Raw genomic sequence first — 21,455 nt, 5'->3', positions numbered from 1 at the left:
TATGGTTAGACAGCTTGTATGGTATATGGAGGTGAGATACCATCGCATTTACTTTAGACCAGCATGTTTCGCCCCCTCAGGAGGTCGAAGTCATCAAGACTTTCAATTACACAGTGCCTACCAAGATCGTTGAAAATGAGCAAGCCGCTTACACCACATACATGGACCCGCATCAGCCTTCGCTGACTGTTCTGGACCACACAATCCTCGAGCCTAGGGAAACTATTAAGAAGTATCCGTCTAAGCTTGTAATATCATAGGCGATGGGCACTCATTGGCATAAGTAGGATCGAAGGTCGGAGTGAATGATGAAAAGCTCGGTCCAGCCATGTCGCATTGACCGTCGCACTCACTTTTGTGGCTCGCTCAGATCTGATGAGACTATTCTTCTTGACTCGTATTTCTACTCACTTCTAACATCGACGCTCCACCATTCTTAATCGAAGTGGCCCTCAGGCATCTCTGGGTGCCTCGTTGCAGACCGCTTGTTTTTCATATACCATCGGATCGTTCGATGATTCCTGGCAAAATGACTCTCTTCCGCTCATACAACGTGACTCGCGATTGGGACCATAAGGAGAACTGATCGCTTATCCTGATTGACCGAGTCTACAACTGCTACCACCATGGACGATCTCGACCGCAAAAACATCCTACAGCTTGCGGTATTCGAGATCAGCTACCATGGAGCAACCATGCCATCATGGCTACACTTGTGTACCCAATATTACTCCCGACTTGTCAATCTCTGTCTGTGCGGTCTGCTTCACAGAAGCTCGTATTGCTGAAGTGAAAGCCACGCAAGCTGCATTGTCTCGCCGTGGTGGTATATTCGATTCTTCCAACGCGGGAGGAGAATGGTGTACGACTGAGAGCAACGCTAAGAAGTGGATGACGCATAGGGATTGGACTAAACAGTGGAGGAGGACAAGACTTAATTGTTGGAGGCTTGAGGCAACACTGGAAAAGTTACAGGACGAACGATGCGATATGGCAGAACAATGGGGTCTAGACGAGGCGCTGTATATCTGGGAGCTTGTAAAAGATGAGTGTAGCCAAGTACCTGGTTATGGGCATACAGGGGATTTCGTTTCAACGAAGGTACAAGACACACAAGCCATCTTGAAGCCAGCACCTGCGGAAGAACAATCATCTGAAGAGGATTGGGAGACGGTTAAGTGTAGATGGAAGAAAAGATCTCAGCCACTAAAGAGTTTACTTCAAGACGAGCCCGAAAAAGCAGTCACCAAAGAGACGAACAGCGTCATCAACAGACTGAAGCATCTGGGTTGCACTTCGGAGAACCGCTTCAAAGCTCTCATCAAGCATGACACAAACGTAGTAACAAAGCTTGCCGAGCCGATAGAAAGACCACGACATTCGCCCAATGGCGACGCAATACCCAAAACACCCGACTCTGTTCGAGAGACCGCTTGGATGGAGCCTCGTTCGGCACTGAAGTGTAACTCGCCTTCCACTTCCCGCTCAAACAAGTCAGTCGTTATCAACGCACAGGCTACAATTCTTCCGCTTGGTACCACACCGGTTACGACAACGCCACATCACGAACACACGGTTGCAGAGAAGAGCCACAGACGCCTCACGTATAATCGAAACTCACGTTCCTATATACCGTCATGCTGGGCAAGTCCAGAAGGATACGAAAAGTACAACACTAGCCATTGCAAGGACACCTGGGCGACTATAGATCGGCTCCAAAAGGGGTTCGCGACATCGAAAGAGGAAGAACAAGAATACTGGGACGAAGAAGATGAGACGCTCACGGAAGAAGGTGAGAAATCTGCCATTGAAGAAGGAGAGGCAGCAGATAAGGGAGAAGAAAACATTAGGTCACCCTTTCAAGCACGGTTACCGCCATGGCAACCTGGACAGAAGATGTTCAGTATGAAGCAGAGAGTCTGTGAGAGCATCAACGAAAGGCTAGACTGCCTTGGAAGACAATGAAGACAGGAACGGCCAACAGCAGTCCTTGATCGGCTTTACCGGCTAGATCTCTGGAAGGCTTTCAGGGACCACGATGGTGCTTTGACGCGGAAGGAGGCAAAGAAGGCATGTGTATATGCAGAGAATGGCCCATAGGCGATATAAAGGGTGTATGAGGATGATCACATATCACGATAAGTGTGAGAGCATGAGTAGAGGATAGAGTGAGCTGGCGTCTAATTATAGTCGCACTACCTTAAAGAGAGAAACTGCACATCTCTTTAGAGCAAAGTACTTATACCTACTACAACAAAGCCTGTTAGAACCTTCTTAGACATAGATAGAGAATCTAGAAGTCTATAATACTATTAATCTTTCTAGAATTTCTTCTTAGAAGCTAACGTAGGCAGTAAACTAGGGCATGTTATTCTTATACCCCTTTGAGTTTTCTATTGTATACGGTGGTCGCAAATTATGGAGAGGCTTACTGTAAAGAGGTATAACTGCTGGTACTCTCAATAAGCGACTCGCTGTGTATACCAAATTGCCTGTAAAAAGTACCGAGAAACTTGGTCTTAGACAAGACATAGTAGATTACCTTAAGCTGTTGCCGAAGATGGAGGTAGGGAGAAGAAGGAAGTTCGAGGACATCTAGTTGCAGACGGCTAAAGGGACTGTGCATGCAAACAGATGTACGAAGAAAGAGCGCGTGCTAGTGAAGAGTACTACTATATTAGACATGTTCGCTTTAAACGTGTCACTTCATGCGTGTTTCCCGCACATTACGCAATCTTCCCCGCTATAGCCTCTCTACATATTCCATGTCGTTCTCTCCTGTTCATTATTCTAGATTCGCTGCTCTGGTGCGACATCTATTGAGCTCACGTAAATAGCAGAGTGATTCAAGCAGAGGGTATATGGCGGAGAAGATTTATACCTATTTACATGTCAGCTAGCGTCATTGATAGCTGACATGGATAGGAAGGTATTTCTACAGGAAGACCTCAGTCTTGATTCCACTCCCGAGACGGTCCTTGAAGACCCCGTTCAAGTCTCCCTGTAATTGACAGCTTGCATTTAGTTAATAGAATGTTACATGCTAGCCGTTCAATTATCAACGCCCATAGAGTCACCCCTTTGCTACAATAATGAATTATCCAGAGGCATATAAAGCGTCGCGATCATGTTCCTCTTAGTTTTCCTATACACAACCCAAAATCTTCGCCATACAACCAAGCCATACCTAGGTAGCAAAGCACGTTGACAACCAATCTAAAGCATTCTCGTAATACATACTCACAACAAGCTTAATATCGAAAAAATGCCCATAAACCCTGATCAAAACGCTTACCAAGACCGACACTACTACCAACGCCACGACATGAGTTCTATGCCGAGACAGGGCCTTATGCTTCCTCGCATAATGACAGGGCGGCAGGCCGCGGGTGATAGAAGACACTACATTCGCAACCCGCAGTCGAGAAGATTACCTTCAATAAATAGACAAGGCCTACTATGGAGGCCATACAATTGTGGTCCTTTAGAGCCCCGTGGTTGGTACTGATGGGTTTTGACGAGATGGAGAAGCAAATGAGAAAAAACCTTTGAACGAATTTTTGAACAGGGCAGAAGAGGAGAGGGCACAGTGACTTCTGTACAGTTTTAATGGGCGCGTACCTATCTTACAGACAGTTACTCGTTGGAGTGATCTCTTCGTGTTTATCAGACTTGCGATATTTTGTATGCTTGCCATCCAAATCATTTGATGCCCTGTGTAGCAAAGCCCGCCTGCTTGGTGAACGCAGGCCTAGTGTCATGCCTTCTTTGAATGCTAATTGTCTGTCTCTCACATATGCAGTTGCTTCTCTTGGAGGAGGGACTTTCATCGGTCGGGATGCAGATAGAAGACGTGGGGGAGTACAACACGATCGAACGCAGAGTGAGTATGTCTTCCCTCGACCACACAGCCCGTAAAACCGCATGTCAGAGCTGCCTGAGCAGCTGGTACCAAGCAAAAGATCGCTCGCCAAGTACCCGAGACTCTCACTCATCGCGACGAAGCGTAGCAAGAGACACCAAGTGTTCGACAATACCAATACATCAAAGAGAGAAACTAAACACCTCTTAGGACAGAGTACTTCTTCCTACTACAATAATGCGTATTAGATCTTTATAGATGTAAATAGAAACCTTAGAAGACTACAACGTTATTTATCTTTATAAGTTTTCTTATTGGGAGATAATGTAGACTGTAAGGTATACCTTATTATTTTTGTACCTGTCTAGTCTTTTCCTTGTATGAGGTAATACAAGACCCGATCGTCAACGTCTCGGTAGAGTTTGGCTGAGGCAGAAAGAGGCAGTCCTAGCGTTGGCGGGAGCGAAATCGACGATGACGTTTCTACAGGAAAAAACCGTCGACTGCACAGGTCGTTGGGTGGCCCACCGCAGGGCTTTCTCCATCGAGACCCCAACTCCATCGATCCCGGCCCCCACACCTTCCAAATCACAGTGGATAGCAGATACACATGCGACACAAGCATTGCCCTCTTACATCTCGTATCCCGCAAAGATATTGACCGGCACACCGCCATCATGCGCAACACACATGCGTCCGCGCAGCAGCACCACACACCACACCAGCCGCCACAGCCAACGGGGATAACGGCGTGGGTATAACAACGCCAAGAGACCCTTGTGGCTAATGTCCCTCAAGCGGCAGTTAGCAGCGAGCTTGGCAATAAGCTTAAGAAGTTGTTGCATGTGGCTCGTGATGCCGTCCGGATTTCTTGGTCAAGTAGAGTGGGCTGGATTGTTGTAGGAATGGGGTCCGCTGCAGGGATGTACGTCATTGCAGGATGCGTATCGGGGACCGTTGTGGAGGAATTGGGAAGGTGTGGATTGGGGCCGTTCCTGAAGGAGTGGTTTTTCTGACGGATGGGGGAGATAGGCGGTGGCCGGATGGCGCAATTTCTCGGTGGTTTTTTTCTTTGTGTTGTCGCATGATGAGTGTTTGCGATGATACTTCCCATAATGAGGCGGCCAAGATTTGATGCTTCAAAGATCTGCGGGAACTTATTCCTGACCAAAAAGGTCACGAGGATCGGGCCGGATGTGATATGGGGTGCACGATGCAAGAATGAGGCATTTGAGATTTGAGTTGATGATTTGTTGAATTAGATAATCTGTTGAGCTTTCGACTCGCTTGCTTCGCTATACAGTGCCGGCCATATCTTGTCGTTGCGACACGAGAACATTTCCCTCGTCTAAGAAAGCTCTATGCTTTATGCTGATTGCTGCCCATACCAAAGAAACTCCATGAAATGCGACGAATGTTGGTATCCGCAGATGTAATAAACCCAAACAAAGGAAATCGTAAAACCGAAAATGAAACCCGACAACAATGAAAACCGAGCAGGAGGTTCTCATCTGTAGCTCCTGATGATGATGCTTGTAATTTTGCGCATTGTGTTGATTTAAGCCATGCTTGCGACACCGTGCTTCTCGTCTTCGTTCTTCTCGAACATCTTGTCCTCAAGCCACTTGGTGGCTTTCGCGCATTGTGCGTCGACGTATGTGGTCCAGAGGTGAGCGATGGTGTATTCGACGACGAAGAAGATGGGAATGGCGAGGGCCCAGACCAACCAGTTTGTAGACCTGGGAATGTAGTGTTCAATAGCTTCGCCCTGACCATCCTTTGGCTGCTCGACGTGGTATGGTGCAGTGCTGAATCCGTAAATCAGGCGAGCTAGGCCAACCTTCATGACCGTTCCGTGGGTAAGGTATACGGCGAAACTGTTGCGGCCAACCCACATGAAGAGCTTGTTCGAGAACATGCTCTGCAGAGAAGGCGATAGCCAGATTCCGGTGACCATCAGATCCCATCCGATAGCAGTCCAGCGCTTGGGGTAGCTTGCTGCACCCTGAGGAATAATCCAGTCTCCAATATTCTTAAGCTGAACAGACCAAGCCGACCACTCCCAGTGCTCTCCCGGGTAGCACGCCACATACCAGCCGAGGATGATGAGGAATGCGGTCGCAATACGTCGAGCCTTGACACGGCTGTTGATGAATTCGCGGAAGCTCTTCTCGGAGCCAAGATCGCAGAGAATGACACCGTAGAGGAACTGGCACTCGAAAGTTTCTAGTGATGTTAGTGATTGTTGCGAGCAAGTTCAACGATCAATACATACCCTTCTCAGGGCTAGTGCGCATCCAGTACCACAGGAACAGAACCATGCAGGTAAAGAGGCGCATGCGGAACTTCATGAAGACAGTGGCGAAGAGCAAAACGTAGATGAGGAAAGCACCTTGCAGCAGAGGCAAGAGAGCCCACTGGTGGTCATCGTATTCGTTGTTGGCGCCGGACCAAGACGTCTGGAAGTTCTTGATCAATCGTGGGATTTCCGTATCAAGGCCACCGATGTTGGTAGGGACAGAACGACGGAACCAGTGAGAGTCGCTCAAGTGGGCAACCTCGAAAGCACCAATTTGGGCAAAAAACCACGCAATGACCAGAGCAATGGTTGCGGGCATAATCAGTCGCGGTGGGCGACGGAAAGCAGATTTGCCCAGTGTCTCCAACGCAGCTGGAACGTTTCCAGATTTGGCCTGTCGAAGTGGTTTGATAGCGCATACGTAACCGGTGAGAAAAGCAAACATGGTAACACCGATACGGCCTTGGAATGGTAATCGGAGGAAGGGCAGTTGCAGTAGTTGCGGTGCTGCATTCTCGTTGTCACGCGGTGACCAAAGGCTGTAGTCCCAAGCCCGGCATAAATGTGTTACGACAACCCAGAACGAAGCGACTCCACGAACACCCTATGACGGTTAGCAGACACCCATGTCTGGCTGGACTATGACAGCCTACCTCAACCCAAGTAACATTCTGGCGATTGTTGGAAGCCATCTTTCCGGGACCAGCGGCGGGTTCCAAAGGAGTAGCAAGGCTCGAGATGGTGGCGCGCGCGAGCGATAACGGGGCCTTTGCTAGGAAAGACATACGCATGCAGACGACTTAACGACTGATGATGGGATATACAGGCCCCAAGTGGTGATGTGTAAGAACGCTCAGCGATTGCAGGAAAACAAGAGAGGGAAGAAAAATGAGCGACAGTGACAGCTATAGAGGCTGCATTGGTGTGGATAGAATCGAACCAAGAAGGAGGTTAAGTGCATGGCAAGGGTGCAAGCAAGTTCCCCCATGCGAAGACGGCATCTCGGATAGGCTCTCTTGGCATGATAGAGATGCGTCGAGAAGGAATAGGGATTTTTGGCCGTCTAATTGGCTTTGGGGCTGAAAGGGGGAACAAGCGCCGAGCCAGCATGGGTGGCCGCGTAATAATCGTCGGTGGATGGTGAATGTTCCCCACCGGTTTCAGGCCTTCTATTTCTTGGCAACAAGCCGCCTGCATGGGCAATTCGCTGTGGCGGTGACAGAGGATGCGCCAACCGGGATTCGGCACTGCACGCAAGAAAACGAATATAGTGATTGTGTTGGCACTGCCTGTGGCTAAAGGAACGGGTGCTTGCCTAGGGATGCGCAGAGGTTGCGTTGCATCCATGGCGAAAAACCTTGGACGTGTGGCGCAACATTGGAACCTAAAGCAGCGCGTCTTCGGGTCTCAGTACCCACCCTCCACGTTTGGCCGGCGGCTGACAGTGGGTGAGATCGTCGACGTAGATTAGATGACAGCCGCTGTTTTGTGTGTTTCAACTTTCGAGGCCGCGCAATGTGTGTAGCGCGTCTCACAGCAACGTCCTAGCGCGCTTCGACGACAAAGAAGTGCGTACAGGACGACGCGTTGTATCATGCGTAGATTAGGAGCCTCATTTCGGCATTGTGGATAATGATTCAAGCGCTGGCATCGTTACGAAGCCACAGCTGACTGTCGTGGCATGCAATTCTGGCGATTCCAAAATGCCATCTGTCAGCATGCATGCGCCATTTGGGTTTTTTCCGTTGACTCAGGTCCCGGGTACCTTGGGCAGGAACGCCCGGGAGCTTGGCGGCCCTGTAAAATGAGCGGGTGAGATGCGTGATGTCATTATACATGTCGCCTATTGACTGACTTGAGGTCTATTGCTCGCTACACCAACACCGCTTGAGCCTCAGTGGTTCTTCTCAACAATTTCCTTGGCAAAGGCCGCAAAGTCTCTCTTCTCGTCAACCTTTTCCCACAGATTCGGCTGCGTAAACACGGCTAGTGTGTTTCTCGCTACTTTTCCTCCAGCTGCAGCACCTCTTACAAAATGAGGCACAGCTTTGAACTTGCCCTTTGTGATGATTTCCAGTGCTTCGCCAGTCTGGAAAGCGAGGCAGTCGCGGGGTATGCTGACCTTTGTGACAGTACCGGTGCGGGAGTGAATGTAGAGACCCGCCTTGGGATCCGGTGAGCGGTCAAGTTCCTGAAGAGGCGCGAATGATGTACCGGTCTTTGGAGGACTGACGGCTTCGTCGACAAACATGGCCGAGGTGAGACCTGTGAGACAACCATGATCAAGATGAGTGGCACACCAGTCGTCCTCATCACCACTGGATGTGTCGGGGACTGACGAGGGGCTGGGGAAGTAGTGCAGTAGTCTGGCTTTGGTCGAGACACTTGTCTTGACTACATGCTCAAGGTACCCTTTCTGGTAGCCGTCGATATTGGCTTCGGCGTACTTGTCGCAGGCACGGGCAACCAATGCGGCTATGTCGATGATGAGAGTGCATAGCTCACGGAAGGTGTCCTCGAAGCCTGGGAGGAGCTCATGGGAAGGCCAAACGTTGGGCGCCGTGTACTCTGGGAAGGATGGGTACTTTTCAGCGAATGACTTCTGCTGCTCTTCGAAACCATTGGCACAGTTGACGTAGTACGAGCCCTTGAGGGTGTCATATCTGCCGTCCTTGAGGGTCTCTTTTCCACAACTCCAGCCAACTAGCCACTTGGATGCTGGCGATTCAAGTTTGGCTGGTCACCTATCAGCATTCATCCCATTAGGGTGTTTGGGAACGCGGCTCACCTAACTCGTCTTCTGGTAGATTTCCCAGAGCAGAGGCGTATGACAATAATTTATGTCGCAGCTCATGGAATTTGGAAGGCAGATCCTTTACAACTATAATGCCCAAGCTAGATGATCCGAAGGCATCTTCGAGTAGAGAAAAGTCTACATCGTCTACAGAGATATCAGCCACTGTGGGTTGTGGTGATGCAAAAGCCACTCACTATTCTTCAGAGCCTCTAGACCTACGGCGACGGCACTCTGGCTCACTGCAGCGTTAGCGTTGGCCATTTTGGTCGTCGAGCAAGATGCAGTGACTGGTGATGCTATTCACACTCGGTAGCCAGTACTGCTTCTTTATCGTGATCTCGTAGTGCGGGTTTGGTCTCGTCTGATCAGAATCTCGACTGCACCTGCCTGATTTGCTTCAGCCTCGGCCAACTCCGATCTCTCAACTCCGACGCCTAACCACCACCACCACCATCGCGGCGCCATCACCATGCCCAAGGCACTCCACTTCAAGGGTGACAAGAAGGTCAAGAAGCGCAGAAAAGCTGCCGACCCTTACGACGCCGATGAGAAGCCCTCGAAGCAGCTTACGACCAGCGCACCTGCCGAAGCCGAGAGCGACGACTCTTGGGTGAGCGCAGATGCGCCGACAGACATCTCAGGACCTATAGTCATTGTGCTGCCCACCGACTCGCCGAACACGTGCCTGGCATGCGACGCCAACGGAAAGGTCTTTGCAAGCGAATTGGAGAACATAGTCGAGGGCGATGTCGCGACGGCTGAACCGCACGATGTGCGCCAGGTCTTCGTCGCGAATCGAATCGCTGGCACCGAACAGCTCAGTCTGAAGGGCCATCACGGAAGGTACGGAGCTTCAGAGGACATGCAAAAGACGCGACTGACATGATGTAGATATCTGAGCTGCGACAAGTTCGGCGTCCTAAGCGCGACCGCGACCGCCATCTCTCCCGAAGAAACCTTTGTCGTCGTTGCCGTGCCCGACAACCCCTCCGCGTTCTCCCTACAGACTGCCCGCGACAAGTTCCTGACCATCGACGAATCGTCTGGGAAAGCCCCAGAACCACGGGGCGACGCCGAACACATAGACTTCAGCACCACTTTCCGCATACGCATGCAAGCCCGCTTCAAGCCGCGGCTCAAGGCGAGCAAGGAAGAGAAGGCGAATGTCAAGATTAGTCGCAAGGAGCTAGAAGACCAGATTGGCCGGCGTCTCAACGACGACGAGGTCAAGAAGCTAAGGAAGTCGAGGGTCCAGGGCAACTTCCATGAGACAGCCTTGGACATGAAGGTCAAATCTAGCCACGACAAGTATGCCAGCATGTGAAGGTCCCATCGTATCAGCCATGGTGCCTCAGTAGCAACAAGGCGTTGCGTCGCTGCATGGTGCCGCAGAGACACCACAAGCCAACCTTGGCGTCCACAAGCAACGGCTGCACCCGCGTCACACCATGCTATGCATATAGCCGATCCTATGGATGCGACACTGCAAGGCCGCGTAGCCTTCATGCGCCACGACCCGGAACTGGTTTCGAAACAGCACGCGCCACAACTTTGTGGCTAGGCGTCTGGCTGGGCACAACCTAGTACCCGTGTACTCAAGACCACTGGTGCGGTTGAGCGGCAACTTGTCTTATCTCAACAATACAACACAGACTGCCAGCACGTCGCACACGGTCGTTTTGTTTTTGTTGTTTCGCGGACCCCGTATCAATAGCCAAGAGAAACGAATACGTCTTTTGCAAGACCTCCGTGCACTCTTTCTTTTCCTTCTTTTCTTTTTGTCCGTCCGCGTTTTGTCGACAGATGTAATCATGACGAGTCTGCAAGCAAGATCAGCGTCAGCTGCGAGTGACTTGTGCCTGAGTGACTGGTCAGATGAAGCATGCTGTGCCGGCTGAATAATCACTACCAAAGACGCATACGATAGCGAACAAGTCAGTCGTCTAGCAGATTGGCTCATAGCCTACTTTCTTGTGATGAACAACATGATTAGGACTCTTACACTCCGATCACAGGACCGACTGAATGACCCAAAGATCGATTTACTGGCTAGACATAGAGTCTCGATACCCAAAGCACCACAGACGAAGGCCGCATTAGTACCTCAAAGGAAGCATGTCCTTTCACCTCCCTGTTTGTCCTGATCCATTCCTAGTCAAGACCAAATAATCGCTGAATTATCACACCGATGTCTCAGTTCTCCTCGATTCCTCAAAGACAGCAGTAGGAGCCTCAACAGTAGCATCGAATCTTGTCCAGCTGAACATGCAAACTCAACAGTACGACTGTGTCTAAGCATATTCGTAATGCTTCTAGGAGGAATACATACGTCTTCCTCGCCAGTATCGTACGAATATCCAATCAGCGGTTTCGCTCCGATGCCTGGGGATGTTGGTAATTCACAGACATAGAAAAACAGGTAGATGGTCAAGCTGATTTGAGCCTCTGACAACGACCCTGTTTCCATTGTCTGACAAACCATGGTTTGAACTAGAAGGCCTACTCCAGCGCAAGCCATGCAAGCATCACAAAGCGGGCTAACATCCGTGATCACTGGACTGAGCCTGAAAGGAACACACTATTTTCTATTACCCGACCTATAGAACTGCGGTATCGTGTGATTGTTTTCACAGTACTAAATAGTTAAAGGTCTACGATAGTAGATCGGTGAATGCTGGAAATCGGTAAATCGCCGCGCTGCGAAGTAGAACCGCCTTTCACCCATCTCCACATTTGAGCCTAGGTTCGAGGATCCACGCCTCGCAATCGAGCTGAGTGGACATTCACAGGTAACAAGGCTCGGGAGTCTTATTACCACAACTTCACGTAAGTCCCCACCACACCAACCGTGGTTAGACATTCGCGACCACAGTTGTATAGTCCGACCTGCACACACCAAAAAGATTTCACTCTTAATTCTGAAAACCCAATCTTCTCACTCTGGTATACCGCCACTTCAGACCACTTGGAAGATTTCACGGCTGCGTAACACATCGCACATACGACCATCATGCCTGGCCAGTACCTGCAAGAGGACTGGAAACTTATCAACGGTGCCACACCTACACTGTGCTTCACCACAGCCATACTATACGCCCTCTATATTCTCTCTTTCCCACCAAACAGGCGTCTCTACCGCAAACTCTCCATCTTCATCCTCGCCTTACCAACATGGTATGCATTCCGATACTCGGATCAACTCTGTCCACACTTCTTAGTAAATGACACATTTGCGCGGACGTGTCTAATATGGTTCGCGCACATGAGCTACGAAGTCTGCGTCGTAGAATTTGCGCCGGTCCTGCCAAAGGACAAGCAAGACATGGGAGAACAGGAACAAACTAAAGAAAGAATCAGACAGGGATACAAAGTTCTTTTCGATCGGAATCACACGCAGGTACTTGAACAGAGACAACAGCACAAATCACCGACAAACCCCAATGGAGTTTCGGCATCGAAAGAAAAGACCGGAGAAGAGCAATATACAGCAACCGATAAGAAGACTGACGAACCTATCTTACGGAGCACTCGTATCCAGCACGGTGTTGTGCTACCTGAGAAAGAAGGCCACGGCTACTCGCGCTGGAGATTTGTCGGCTACCATATCCTCAAGGGGTTCGTTTACTACGGCCTCCAAAGGTTGTTCGACCTCTACGAAACACGCTACTCCCCTCTTGTCCTGCCGCCTAGCGTATACATGACACCAGGGCTCTTGGAATTCTTCCAGCAACTGCCAACATCTATGGACTACCAAGAGATAACCTGGCGGTTAGAGTTCACGTTCGACTGGTGCATCTTGTCCTTATGGATGTATGAAAGCTATCACAGTGTGTTCACCGTTCTCTACGTCGGTTCGGGGCTAGACGGCCCAGAAGAGTGGTCTACAGCTCTCTTTGGCCCATTTAGTAACGCGTGGTCGGTGAGAAGGTACTGGTCGAAGCATTGGCACAATTATGTCTATCACTCATTCTCAGGCCACATCAAATGTGTGACGAGAGGCTGGCTGTGTATGAAGCGCGGTGCAGTCACGCGAATGGTCGAGAATACGCTTGTCTTCTTCGTATCCGGCCTTATGCACTCACTCGTTCGGTGGCAACAGAACCCTTCTGGCGATTGTTGGGCTATCACATGCTACTATGTTGCGCAGATTCTACCTATGATATTCGAGTGGTGTGTGGCGACTCAGTGGAGCAAGGTGCGGAAGTTTTTAGGCTTCAGGTCAGACTCAAGGTGGCTGCGTAGCGCGGAGTATGCTATTGGGTATTTGTGGGTCATCGCCTGGTTTCTTTTCAGTGTGCCAAAGTACTACCAAACGAGGATGGCGTGGTCAAATGTGAAGAGACTTAAGACTTTCATAGCGGAGTTAGAGGCTGCTCGAGCTCTCAATGAGACGAGCACAGAACGGTAGAGGGCAGGGAGGGGTCGAAGCTCCAGCATGCGAAAGGAATAAGTCAAGTTTATATCATGGGACACATTGTCAACCGATGATGGAGAAAGGTCAGGGTTAAATTGTCATAACACCCCGACCTTTTGTCATGCATATCGATTGGGTTTGTGCGTCGACGAAGTTTCCACCTACAATAAGCCTCGGATGATAGTATTAATTGTCAGTTGAATCGAAATGATGATGCATACATTAATAGATTTACGTCTTTATCAAAACATGTCTTTGACGGCTTTATGTTCATGTAATAATTATTTACTTCATTCTTGTTGGTATCATTAAACTATGCTACATGTTCTGGTATAATGAAAGCAGGCTTAGTACCTGGTCAACTCAGGGCTATCCTTGGACGCTGGGAAACTCCACTTGGTCTCAACAAAGACCTTCTGCATGCCATCCTCCTTCTTCTCGAACTTGTAGTAGACTTTGTCCAAGTCTTCAAGGCGAACACGGTGGGTGACCATCTTCATCGGGTCGATGCGTTTCTCCTGGATCATCTGGAGGAGAGACTCCCAGTACATGTGAACAGGTGCTTGACCGTTACCAATAAGACGGATACCACGCTCCATAAGAGAACCGATGTTGAAGTGGTTGGTGAAGCCGACGTATACACCAGTAATACCACAGCGACCCATATTCCGTGTGCTGGTAATCATCTCGTTGATGAGCTCGCTGGTGTCGGTCTCGAGACCGAGCATCATCTCGAAGTAATGTGCCCAGCCCTTGGCGTACTCACCGGCAGCACACTCAATGCTGACGTCTGGACCGCGGTTGTTGCACATCTCCTTGAGTTTGCTTGTGACCGACTCGCCCTTGGCCAGTGTAGAGAAGTCGAGAGTATCGACATTGGGGTATCTGGCCTTGACGAAGTCGAGACGCCAGTTAGAGTCGATCATGATGACCCTGGATGCGCCTTGCATCAAAGAGAAATCCGCAGCCATTTGTCCAATCGGGCCGGCTCCCCAAATGGCGACTACATCACCCTTGTTGACACCAGTGTCGACAACGGCGTGCCATGAGGTGCACAGAACGTCAGAAAGGAAGAGACCCGCCTCGTCAGGAACATCATCGGGAAGCGGTAGTAGGTTGACGTCGCCGTATGCCACGCGAGTGTACTCTGCTTGACCACCAGCATATCCACCAGTGAAGTGAGAGTAACCGAACATGCCTGCTGTCCGGCCGCCGTACATTGCGTTCTCAATTGTGTTTGAGTTGGTCTTCTCGCACTGTGAAGACAGCTTCTGTTTGCAGTAGTAGCAGTCACCGCAGGCGATCTGGAAGGAGGCAACGACTCGTTGACTATATTTTATTAGCGATGCCTCTAAGCAAAAACTTCGAGATAGACGTACCCCTTCTTGAACTTTGTGACACCGGGGCCGCACTCGTCTACGACACCACAGAACTCGTGTCCGAGAATGTCGCCCTTCTGCATCTCCACGACAGTGCCGTGAAGCAAGTGCAGGTCAGAACCGCAGACTGTGGAACCAGTGACCTTGACGATAACGTCACGATCCTCTAGAATCTTGGGCTTCGGTGTGTCAATCATTCGGACCTCGTTCTTGCCGTACCACGCCAGAGCCTTCATTGTCCCAGAGTAGTCGGCTGTACTCTCATCGTTGCCAGGGTTGGTGACGTTCTGCGCGGTGGTGGCGTTATCGCCATGGCCAATGACCTTCTCGGCCTGGCGAGCTGCTTGGGACATCATTTTGGGCGTAGGTTCGATGTGCAGCTGTTATGTGAAGGGTAGAAAGTGCTCAGAGTTGGAAAGGGTCTGATAGAGAGGGATGGAGATGGAGAAGTGACAACATGCGCAGAGTGCCTACCTTTTCAATGCTAACAGAGACAAAACCGATGACATATTGCCAACATGTGACGTTGAATTTGCAGCCTTCTTACAACTACCGCGAACCAGAAGATTATCCGCCCCCTTGTACATGCGCTTGGAGGGGCTAGCCTAACGTCATGACACGCCATGGAGGGGTACAAGTCCGCTCTACGCGAGCTGAACAGGTGCGAATTCGGAAATGCCATGTGCTGGCGCAGATCGACGTTGATGACGGGAATTCTGACGAGCGTCATGGCGATGTCATGGCGGGGCAACACGCGTTTCGCGTTTCGCCGTTGGAGCTAGACAGGGAGCTATGGCCAGACCACTGAGTATGCTCGGAGCGGCCTTCGCTCGGCATATAGGATTGATGTCGTATTAAGCTCGGGGTGTTGATATGAGAGACAAACCGGATTAATCGTGACGTGCAAGAGTAAGAGGCATGTGAAACTGATCCTTTGGAGTTGACGTGGAGGCATACATGGTAGAATAGTGATGGGCTTCAAGCCAGCGGCAACGCGAGGACTTATAGGCTTGCAACTGAGGACCATGATGGTGGATCGAGCATCTGGATCATTGCTAAACGCTGAGAATCCGGGGAGTTGACATGCATCAAACTCTTGGTGAACGGACTGGGTAAGTGCTGACGCAGGTACAGACACTTCGTTTGTTGCCATGTGCGCCAGATTGAAGAGCATTAGCAGTAAGACGAATGGCTCGACCAAGTCAGCGACAACTTTTAGGCTGCTATTTGCACTTAGGAGTCATGGCGTGTTGTTCATGCACCCTATACAAGAGAAAACAAAACAAGTAGAGATAATAAGCTCTACCTTACAGCTTACATTAGCTCTTAACAACAGAGATTATAAAGACTAATAGTGTTGTAGACTTCTAGATTCTCTATAAATATTTATATAGCTGTAATATAGTCTGTTGTAGTAGGAAGATAGGTACAGACAGCTACCCCCAAAGCCAGTAAAATCAGGATGTCTTGACAATGCTCTGGCTTTCTAGCCACCCTCAGGTCTGCTCAAGATCCCGCCTATACTAAACCCTCTACGTCCTCGGCCGCCAGTATAACTTTGAGGATGCCTAGGTAAACATCCTACAACATCCTTGGCCGCACCATAATGGCTCGAGTTGGTCGGGTAGACATCCTCAAACATCTATGGCTGCGCTTTGTCATTCAGTCAAACTTCTTCCTCAACCCAATGCACACAAGGCACTGGAATCAATGAAAAAGAAAAGCCGCAGTGGCAGACCAGCAAAAATTGCCCCGCTGAAGCCCCCGAAGGAGATTCATGACAACACCACACCCCGCTGTGCAATGGAGGCGACGTTGTCAGACCATCAAATACTTGAGCTTGATGAGTCGCAAGAAGGTCTAGATAATGTTAGCAGGCTAAATGTAGGGGATGGATAGGTTTTCACGAACAAGTATGCAAAACTACTTTCGACGGAAAGCTAGAATATAAGCACAAAGATGCTTGGCACGCTAGTGAATCATGTGACTGCGCACAGCCGCTTTGCGCTCGCTTGACGGCTCAACTGCGGATGGGCCGAGCTTTGGCAGTCTGAGGTGAAAGTTCTCTCACCTCGACATTCCATCCATTACTTGTCATCGGCGTGCCGTCACAGGCATGTTCCAGAGAAAGGTAAGTCTACAACATTTCATTACATACACAGGTGCCTTGCGTTGCTTACCAGCGCTCAATGGATCGATTGATATGCATCATCAGTCCCTCGTTGAGCTCTGTCAAGCTTCGCAAGCGCCGCAGCCCACAACCCTTCCTATGATGATCCAAAACAACCTTAGAACCGTTGCGAATGACGCCTTCGGGCGGTTGACTTCACCATACCCTTTACTGAACCCGTCTTCACTACATATTCATTATGACACGTTCTCTGCGACTAGTAGCTAACGAGATAAAGGAACCATGAGCCGGCCAACCTTGAACTTTCTCCGTCCGTACCTTCATCAGGCTAGTCGCTCCATCAGACCGGAACATGCGCGAGCATATCTTTCTGTTCAGCGGCGCTTTGTTCAGAGCCTAGCCGCTGACGCATATACTGGCCCACATGATGTAGAGAAGCAGAAGCGCTTGGAGCACCTGGGCAAGGTGAAGCCCTTGGGTGATTATCACCCTAGGCTGGCTTATTCCGCGGATGCGCACAACTTATCGATACGTGATTTTAATGCCAAGTACGATGGCATCCAAGAAACAACTCCTGATCGTGTGTCTGTGTTTGGTATGATTCACTACCCGTGAGCACCGGTCCGGTTCTGACAGTGTCAGGAAGGGTGCGCTCAGTGCGACTGCTTGGCTCCAAGCTAATGTTCCTCGATATTGAACGTGATACACAGCGATTGCAGGTCATGGTAGAGCTGAAGAAGCTCACACCTCAAGACGGCCTTGATGAGAACTTTAAGAATTTCAAGAAAGTCGCTCGGGTTGGTGACTGGGTGTGTAAGTGATGAAGCCGTCAAGCTTGATAATAGACTCTAATGCTGCAAAGCCATCAACGGTAACCCTACAAAGACATCGAGTGGACAGCTCTCAATTCTCGCCCTCGACGTACCCCAGATTCTCGCGCCATGCCTTCATCACCTCCCAGAGAGGGTTGACGATGCCGAGACACTTGCGCGACGACCACACATTCACGCGCTCACAAGCGACGAGCCTGGCGATGTCCTTCGTCTCCGGGCGCTGATCTATGACTACGTGCGCACATACTTCATACAGAGCGGCTTTTTGGAAGTGGAGACACCCATGTTCGACGTTAACGCTGGAGGTGCTATTGCACGACCCTTTGAGACTGTCGCAAACGAGCTATCCAATACTCCTATTAGGCTCAGGATAGCACCTGAGCTCAACCTTAAGCGGCTGATTGTTGGAGGACAGGATAAGATCTTCGAGATTGGACGTGCCTTCAGAAATGAAGGTGTGGACAACACGCATAACCCAGAATTCTCAACTTGCGAATTCTACGAAGTTGGCGCGAACCTGCACACAGTCGTCGCCAGGACAGAGCAGTTGGTACACGGTCTTCATACCGCGATTGAGTCATTGAGATCCACGTACTTCCCTACCCTAGCGTCGCCGGAGGATATTGATTTCGCACAGCCTTTTGCTCAATTGCCCTTCATACCCACAATCGAGCAAGCTTGTGGTTGCAAGCTCCCTGATCTATCATCATCGGAAGCTTCTGACAAGCTGTTACAGCTATTTGGTGAGCTGGACCTCGACATCCCGCCCAATCCCACTCTTCCACGTCTTCTTGATACTCTCGCGGAGATCTACATCGAGCCTCTCTGTAAAAACCCTACATTCATCACCCAACACCCGGAAGCACTTTCTCCCCTCTCAAAGTCATACATTGACGAGGTCACTGGACAACGTGTCGCATCTCGTGTGGAGCTCTTCATCTACGGCCGCGAATATGTCAACGCATACGAAGAAGAAAACTCGCCGTTCGAACAGCGTCGCAAGTTCATTCAACAGCGTGACTTCCATCCCGAGGGTGAGGGCGCCATCGACGAGAGTTATCTCGAGGCATTGGAATGGGGTATGCCGCCGACTGGTGGCTGGGGGTGTGGGTTGGACAGACTGGTCATGCTGTTCGCTAGTAAGAAAAGGATCGCCGACGTGTTGCCTTTTGGCACCTTGCGAAACGTTGTTAGTATTGCTAAGACGACGTGAGCGACTTTCTTTAGCGGCAAAGTCGAATCATCTTCAAGAAACAATACATCATTGAGCATATAGTGGTCTATCTACCTTCCGCAGTACTCAACCTATCTCTCGAAACTACACAAGGCGGCTTGTTGGATCTGTTCACTTGGTACATTCTCTTTCGCCCCTGATCAAGGAGCAGAATATGAGGCTTGTAGCAGAGATGTAATTTATTAAGCTACTTAGCACTACATCAAAGAGAGAAACTAAACACATCTTGTGAACCTCAGGTGCCCACCGGCATGAGCTCGGATGCAGTTCGACCGAATACCTCCCGGGCATTTCACGCTCGTTTAGTTTATACACAATGATACAAGCCTTGCTGAGCTAAAATAGCGTGGCTGTTCATACTCTTGATTCTGGTGAAGGGCAAGCGAGAGCCGTAGCGAATGGCGTGGTGTCAACCGCTCGGCTCCGACACTTCTTGCAGAGCAGATCATGCGTCTACCACCATCCCGCAAACTACCACTGCTTTGCAAAGACTACTGTCACGGCTGAATTCCGCAATTATCGACACAAGACGTTTTCATTGTCGCTGATTGCATGAGTCCATTGGCCGCCATCGAATTTATTCATGATTCAATGGGCCGCAGCCCGTCGATCCCTCCACTTCGCATGCACAAAACACTTTGATGCGCAACGCATGTAGAAGGTCCGACATGCGTGGCGCTTCGATGACCTTGATTTGGGCGCTCATTGCGGGGCTGGCCTTCACCGGTATCGTATTCGGACGACTTTTCAGCCTCTTCAGCTAAGGGCCTCGGCAAGCTACTCATTATGTAGCCTAGAAGTATTCAGACGCCAAAAGATAGGTGGTCTCTTCCGTCTTAGCAAAACATCGTTTTCACTATCGGATGTCCTGCTGGTGGCTTTTCCATCATTCTATTCAGTTAGATATCTTTCCATACAAGACATGCCTCTGGTTAGTGATGTTCCCGTACGAACTGCATGCGAGACATGTACTGATTTCCTACATCAATCTCTAGGTTCGGCCCCCACCTCTCCCGCCTCGAAATTCGTCGTCTTCACAGTCAGGAACACCGCAGACGAAACAGTACCCAACGCTTGGGTTGTGCGGGCGGTCGAGCTTTACACAAGGACACAATGACTGGCTGCAAATCAGTTTACCAAGACGAATCCCAAATTTTGACATCTGTCCGGACTGCTATAACACATCTTTCCGCGGTACTCGCTATGCTTCCCTTATTTCTGCACAATCTGCCAAACCGGCAAACCCCCAACTTCAGACTATGTGCGATTTCTCGTTCTTATGGGTAAGACTAGCCTACATGTGGCTATTTCAACAGGGCCAGCCTGATCTGAGCTTGTTGGGCGAAATTTCAAGTATTCAGAGAGACAAGGATGGTATTTGCCCAAACTTCAACATGGAGGATACAGAGGTCAAAAAAGGGGGGAAACCGGCCGTAACGAGGACATGGTATTCTCTTCGAGACCCAAAGACCGGATCGCTGGTCGAGGAAATGACGGCCTGTTCGGACTGCGTTGCGCATATCAACATCATCTTTCCTTGCCTGAAGCGGATTTTTGCGCCAGTTGCGGATGGACAAGCGCTACTTGCAACCTGCGACCTTATGACTCAAGGAAATGGACAACAACGGTGTCTAGAGTACGTTGACAAGATCGCCAGCGTTGCAGAAATTACACTGGAAACCAAAACCCGGGACGTTACACCACTGATCGATTTTGTCAAGAAGTGGGCACCAGTCCCTGTCTGCCAAAAGGGGAATTCGGTCAAAGGAGAGAAACAATACTGCTTGTCATCCATGGCATCCGAGTTCACCGCTTGTGAAGACTGCTACCTCAAGCACGTTGAGCCCCTCTACTCCAGTTCACCGCGACCAGCGATCCTCTCGCAGTTCAGGGCTCAAGAACCACACCCTGGTGGTTTCATGTGTGACCTCTACTCTCCCCGCCTTCAGACCTACTTCACAGACGCCTGCCGTACCAATGACCTGTCAACTTTTCGGCAGAAGATTCAGGCACGAAACAACAAGATGCAAGAATTGGATATTCAGCTTGCACGCATGAAGCAAGAGTTCCAGCAGCTGAAGATGCAGGAGAATATGCATATGAATCAGATGAGGATCGCTCAATCGCAGGCTAGGATGGCTAGCACGCAATGGACTGTCAGCGGATGGATCGGACCCCCAGTGAGTACTCGGTGGATTGGCGTATGGTTATGACTGAATAGAACAAGGCTGATAGTAGTATAGATTGATTGGAGTGCGACGAATGCGCAAATGGCCAAGGCTAGCGAAAAGGCTATGCAGGCGGCCATTATTCAAGACAACATGACGGCGTTGGAAAAGGAATGGAACGACCACTGGAAGTAAAGCTTCCTTGATCCTAACAATGCATACTAAGTGGTACATTAGTGTGCTATTGGTCTTGAGCAACTTAGAAGGCGCTTGTAATCGTGTTCTGGATCAAATGTTGTTTTCACCTCTCACTGTACTCAGCAAGCATACGTGCAAGA

The 21,455-nt window shown here is 49.9% G+C and overlaps 9 protein-coding genes across 9 annotated transcripts; 5 read left to right on the top strand and 4 right to left on the bottom strand.

Annotated features, from left to right (window-relative positions):
• Positions 1-684: 684 nt before the first annotated feature.
• CC77DRAFT_1060268 (hypothetical protein) lies at positions 685-1,965 on the top strand (the record flags this gene model as incomplete). The annotated part of the gene is made up of 1 exon (XM_018528324.1): positions 685-1,965. The coding sequence occupies one exon, from the start codon at positions 685-687 to the stop codon at positions 1,963-1,965; it is 1,281 nt and encodes a 426-aa protein (XP_018386880.1).
• A 3,455-nt stretch (positions 1,966-5,420) lies between these two features.
• CC77DRAFT_1030282 (hypothetical protein) lies at positions 5,421-6,853 on the bottom strand (the record flags this gene model as incomplete). Its single annotated transcript, XM_018526577.1, has 3 exons — positions 5,421-6,088; positions 6,138-6,765; positions 6,815-6,853. 3 exons carry the CDS (start codon positions 6,851-6,853, stop codon positions 5,421-5,423), a joined length of 1,335 nt encoding a protein of 444 aa, XP_018386879.1.
• Positions 6,854-7,943: 1,090 nt separating this feature from the next.
• CC77DRAFT_1019387 (Clavaminate synthase-like protein) lies at positions 7,944-9,316 on the bottom strand. Its single transcript, XM_018524823.1, has 3 exons — positions 9,153-9,316; positions 8,950-9,102; positions 7,944-8,897 (listed from the first exon to the last, which is right to left on the bottom strand). The coding sequence occupies exons 1-3, from the start codon at positions 9,217-9,219 to the stop codon at positions 8,056-8,058; spliced, it is 1,062 nt and encodes a 353-aa protein (XP_018386878.1). The 5' UTR covers positions 9,220-9,316; the 3' UTR covers positions 7,944-8,055.
• Positions 9,317-9,350: 34 nt separating this feature from the next.
• On the top strand, positions 9,351-10,435 carry CC77DRAFT_801712 (actin-crosslinking protein). Its single transcript, XM_018533251.1, has 2 exons — positions 9,351-9,801; positions 9,850-10,435. Exons 1-2 carry the CDS (start codon positions 9,428-9,430, stop codon positions 10,280-10,282), a joined length of 807 nt encoding a protein of 268 aa, XP_018386877.1. The 5' UTR covers positions 9,351-9,427; the 3' UTR covers positions 10,283-10,435.
• Positions 10,436-10,901: 466 nt separating this feature from the next.
• CC77DRAFT_801753 (hypothetical protein) lies at positions 10,902-11,611 on the bottom strand. Its single transcript, XM_018533252.1, has one exon. It carries the CDS (start codon positions 11,474-11,476, stop codon positions 11,114-11,116), a length of 363 nt encoding a protein of 120 aa, XP_018386876.1. The 5' UTR covers positions 11,477-11,611; the 3' UTR covers positions 10,902-11,113.
• A 230-nt stretch (positions 11,612-11,841) lies between these two features.
• Positions 11,842-13,366, top strand: CC77DRAFT_986667 (hypothetical protein; the record flags this gene model as incomplete). The annotated part of the gene is made up of 2 exons (XM_018536226.1): positions 11,842-12,355; positions 12,497-13,366. The coding sequence occupies exons 1-2, from the start codon at positions 11,969-11,971 to the stop codon at positions 13,364-13,366; spliced, it is 1,257 nt and encodes a 418-aa protein (XP_018386875.1). The 5' UTR covers positions 11,842-11,968.
• Positions 13,367-13,719: 353 nt separating this feature from the next.
• Positions 13,720-15,376, bottom strand: CC77DRAFT_1039719 (S-glutathione dehydrogenase; the record flags this gene model as incomplete). The annotated part of the gene is made up of 3 exons (XM_018527167.1): positions 13,720-14,701; positions 14,752-15,074; positions 15,362-15,376. The coding sequence occupies 3 exons, from the start codon at positions 15,374-15,376 to the stop codon at positions 13,720-13,722; spliced, it is 1,320 nt and encodes a 439-aa protein (XP_018386874.1).
• A 1,683-nt stretch (positions 15,377-17,059) lies between these two features.
• CC77DRAFT_801567 (lysyl-tRNA synthetase) lies at positions 17,060-18,994 on the top strand. Its single transcript, XM_018533249.1, has 3 exons — positions 17,060-17,477; positions 17,525-17,695; positions 17,745-18,994. The coding sequence occupies exons 1-3, from the start codon at positions 17,165-17,167 to the stop codon at positions 18,926-18,928; spliced, it is 1,668 nt and encodes a 555-aa protein (XP_018386873.1). The 5' UTR covers positions 17,060-17,164; the 3' UTR covers positions 18,929-18,994.
• Positions 18,995-20,208: 1,214 nt separating this feature from the next.
• Positions 20,209-21,312, top strand: CC77DRAFT_1007808 (hypothetical protein; the record flags this gene model as incomplete). Its single annotated transcript, XM_018523499.1, has 2 exons — positions 20,209-21,129; positions 21,193-21,312. The coding sequence occupies 2 exons, from the start codon at positions 20,209-20,211 to the stop codon at positions 21,310-21,312; spliced, it is 1,041 nt and encodes a 346-aa protein (XP_018386872.1).
• Between the last annotated feature and the right edge of the window lie 143 nt (positions 21,313-21,455).

The sequence above is a fragment of the Alternaria alternata genome (assembly GCF_001642055.1).
Source record: "Alternaria alternata strain SRC1lrK2f unplaced genomic scaffold CC77scaffold_8, whole genome shotgun sequence".
Lineage (NCBI taxonomy): Eukaryota > Fungi > Ascomycota > Dothideomycetes > Pleosporales > Pleosporaceae > Alternaria > Alternaria alternata.
This window is presented reverse-complemented; position numbering and strand designations above follow the sequence as displayed.

Coding starts and splice junctions, on each gene's coding strand:
- CC77DRAFT_801753 (XM_018533252.1), bottom strand. CDS start 11,476: ATGGCTTGCGCTGGAGTAGGCCTTCTAGTTCAAACCATGGTTTGTCAG.
- CC77DRAFT_801712 (XM_018533251.1), top strand. CDS start 9,428: ATGCCCAAGGCACTCCACTTCAAGGGTGACAAGAAGGTCAAGAAGCGC. Junction 9,802..9,849: donor CTGAAGGGCCATCACGGAAG/GTACGGAGCTTC, acceptor GACATGATGTAG/ATATCTGAGCTGCGACAAGT.
- CC77DRAFT_801567 (XM_018533249.1), top strand. CDS start 17,165: ATGAGCCGGCCAACCTTGAACTTTCTCCGTCCGTACCTTCATCAGGCT. Junction 17,478..17,524: donor TGATCGTGTGTCTGTGTTTG/GTATGATTCACT, acceptor TGACAGTGTCAG/GAAGGGTGCGCTCAGTGCGA. Junction 17,696..17,744: donor TCGGGTTGGTGACTGGGTGT/GTAAGTGATGAA, acceptor AATGCTGCAAAG/CCATCAACGGTAACCCTACA.
- CC77DRAFT_1019387 (XM_018524823.1), bottom strand. CDS start 9,219: ATGGCCAACGCTAACGCTGCAGTGAGCCAGAGTGCCGTCGCCGTAGGT. Junction 9,103..9,152: donor TCTAGAGGCTCTGAAGAATA/GTGAGTGGCTTT, acceptor ATATCTCTGTAG/ACGATGTAGACTTTTCTCTA. Junction 8,898..8,949: donor TCTACCAGAAGACGAGTTAG/GTGAGCCGCGTT, acceptor ATAGGTGACCAG/CCAAACTTGAATCGCCAGCA.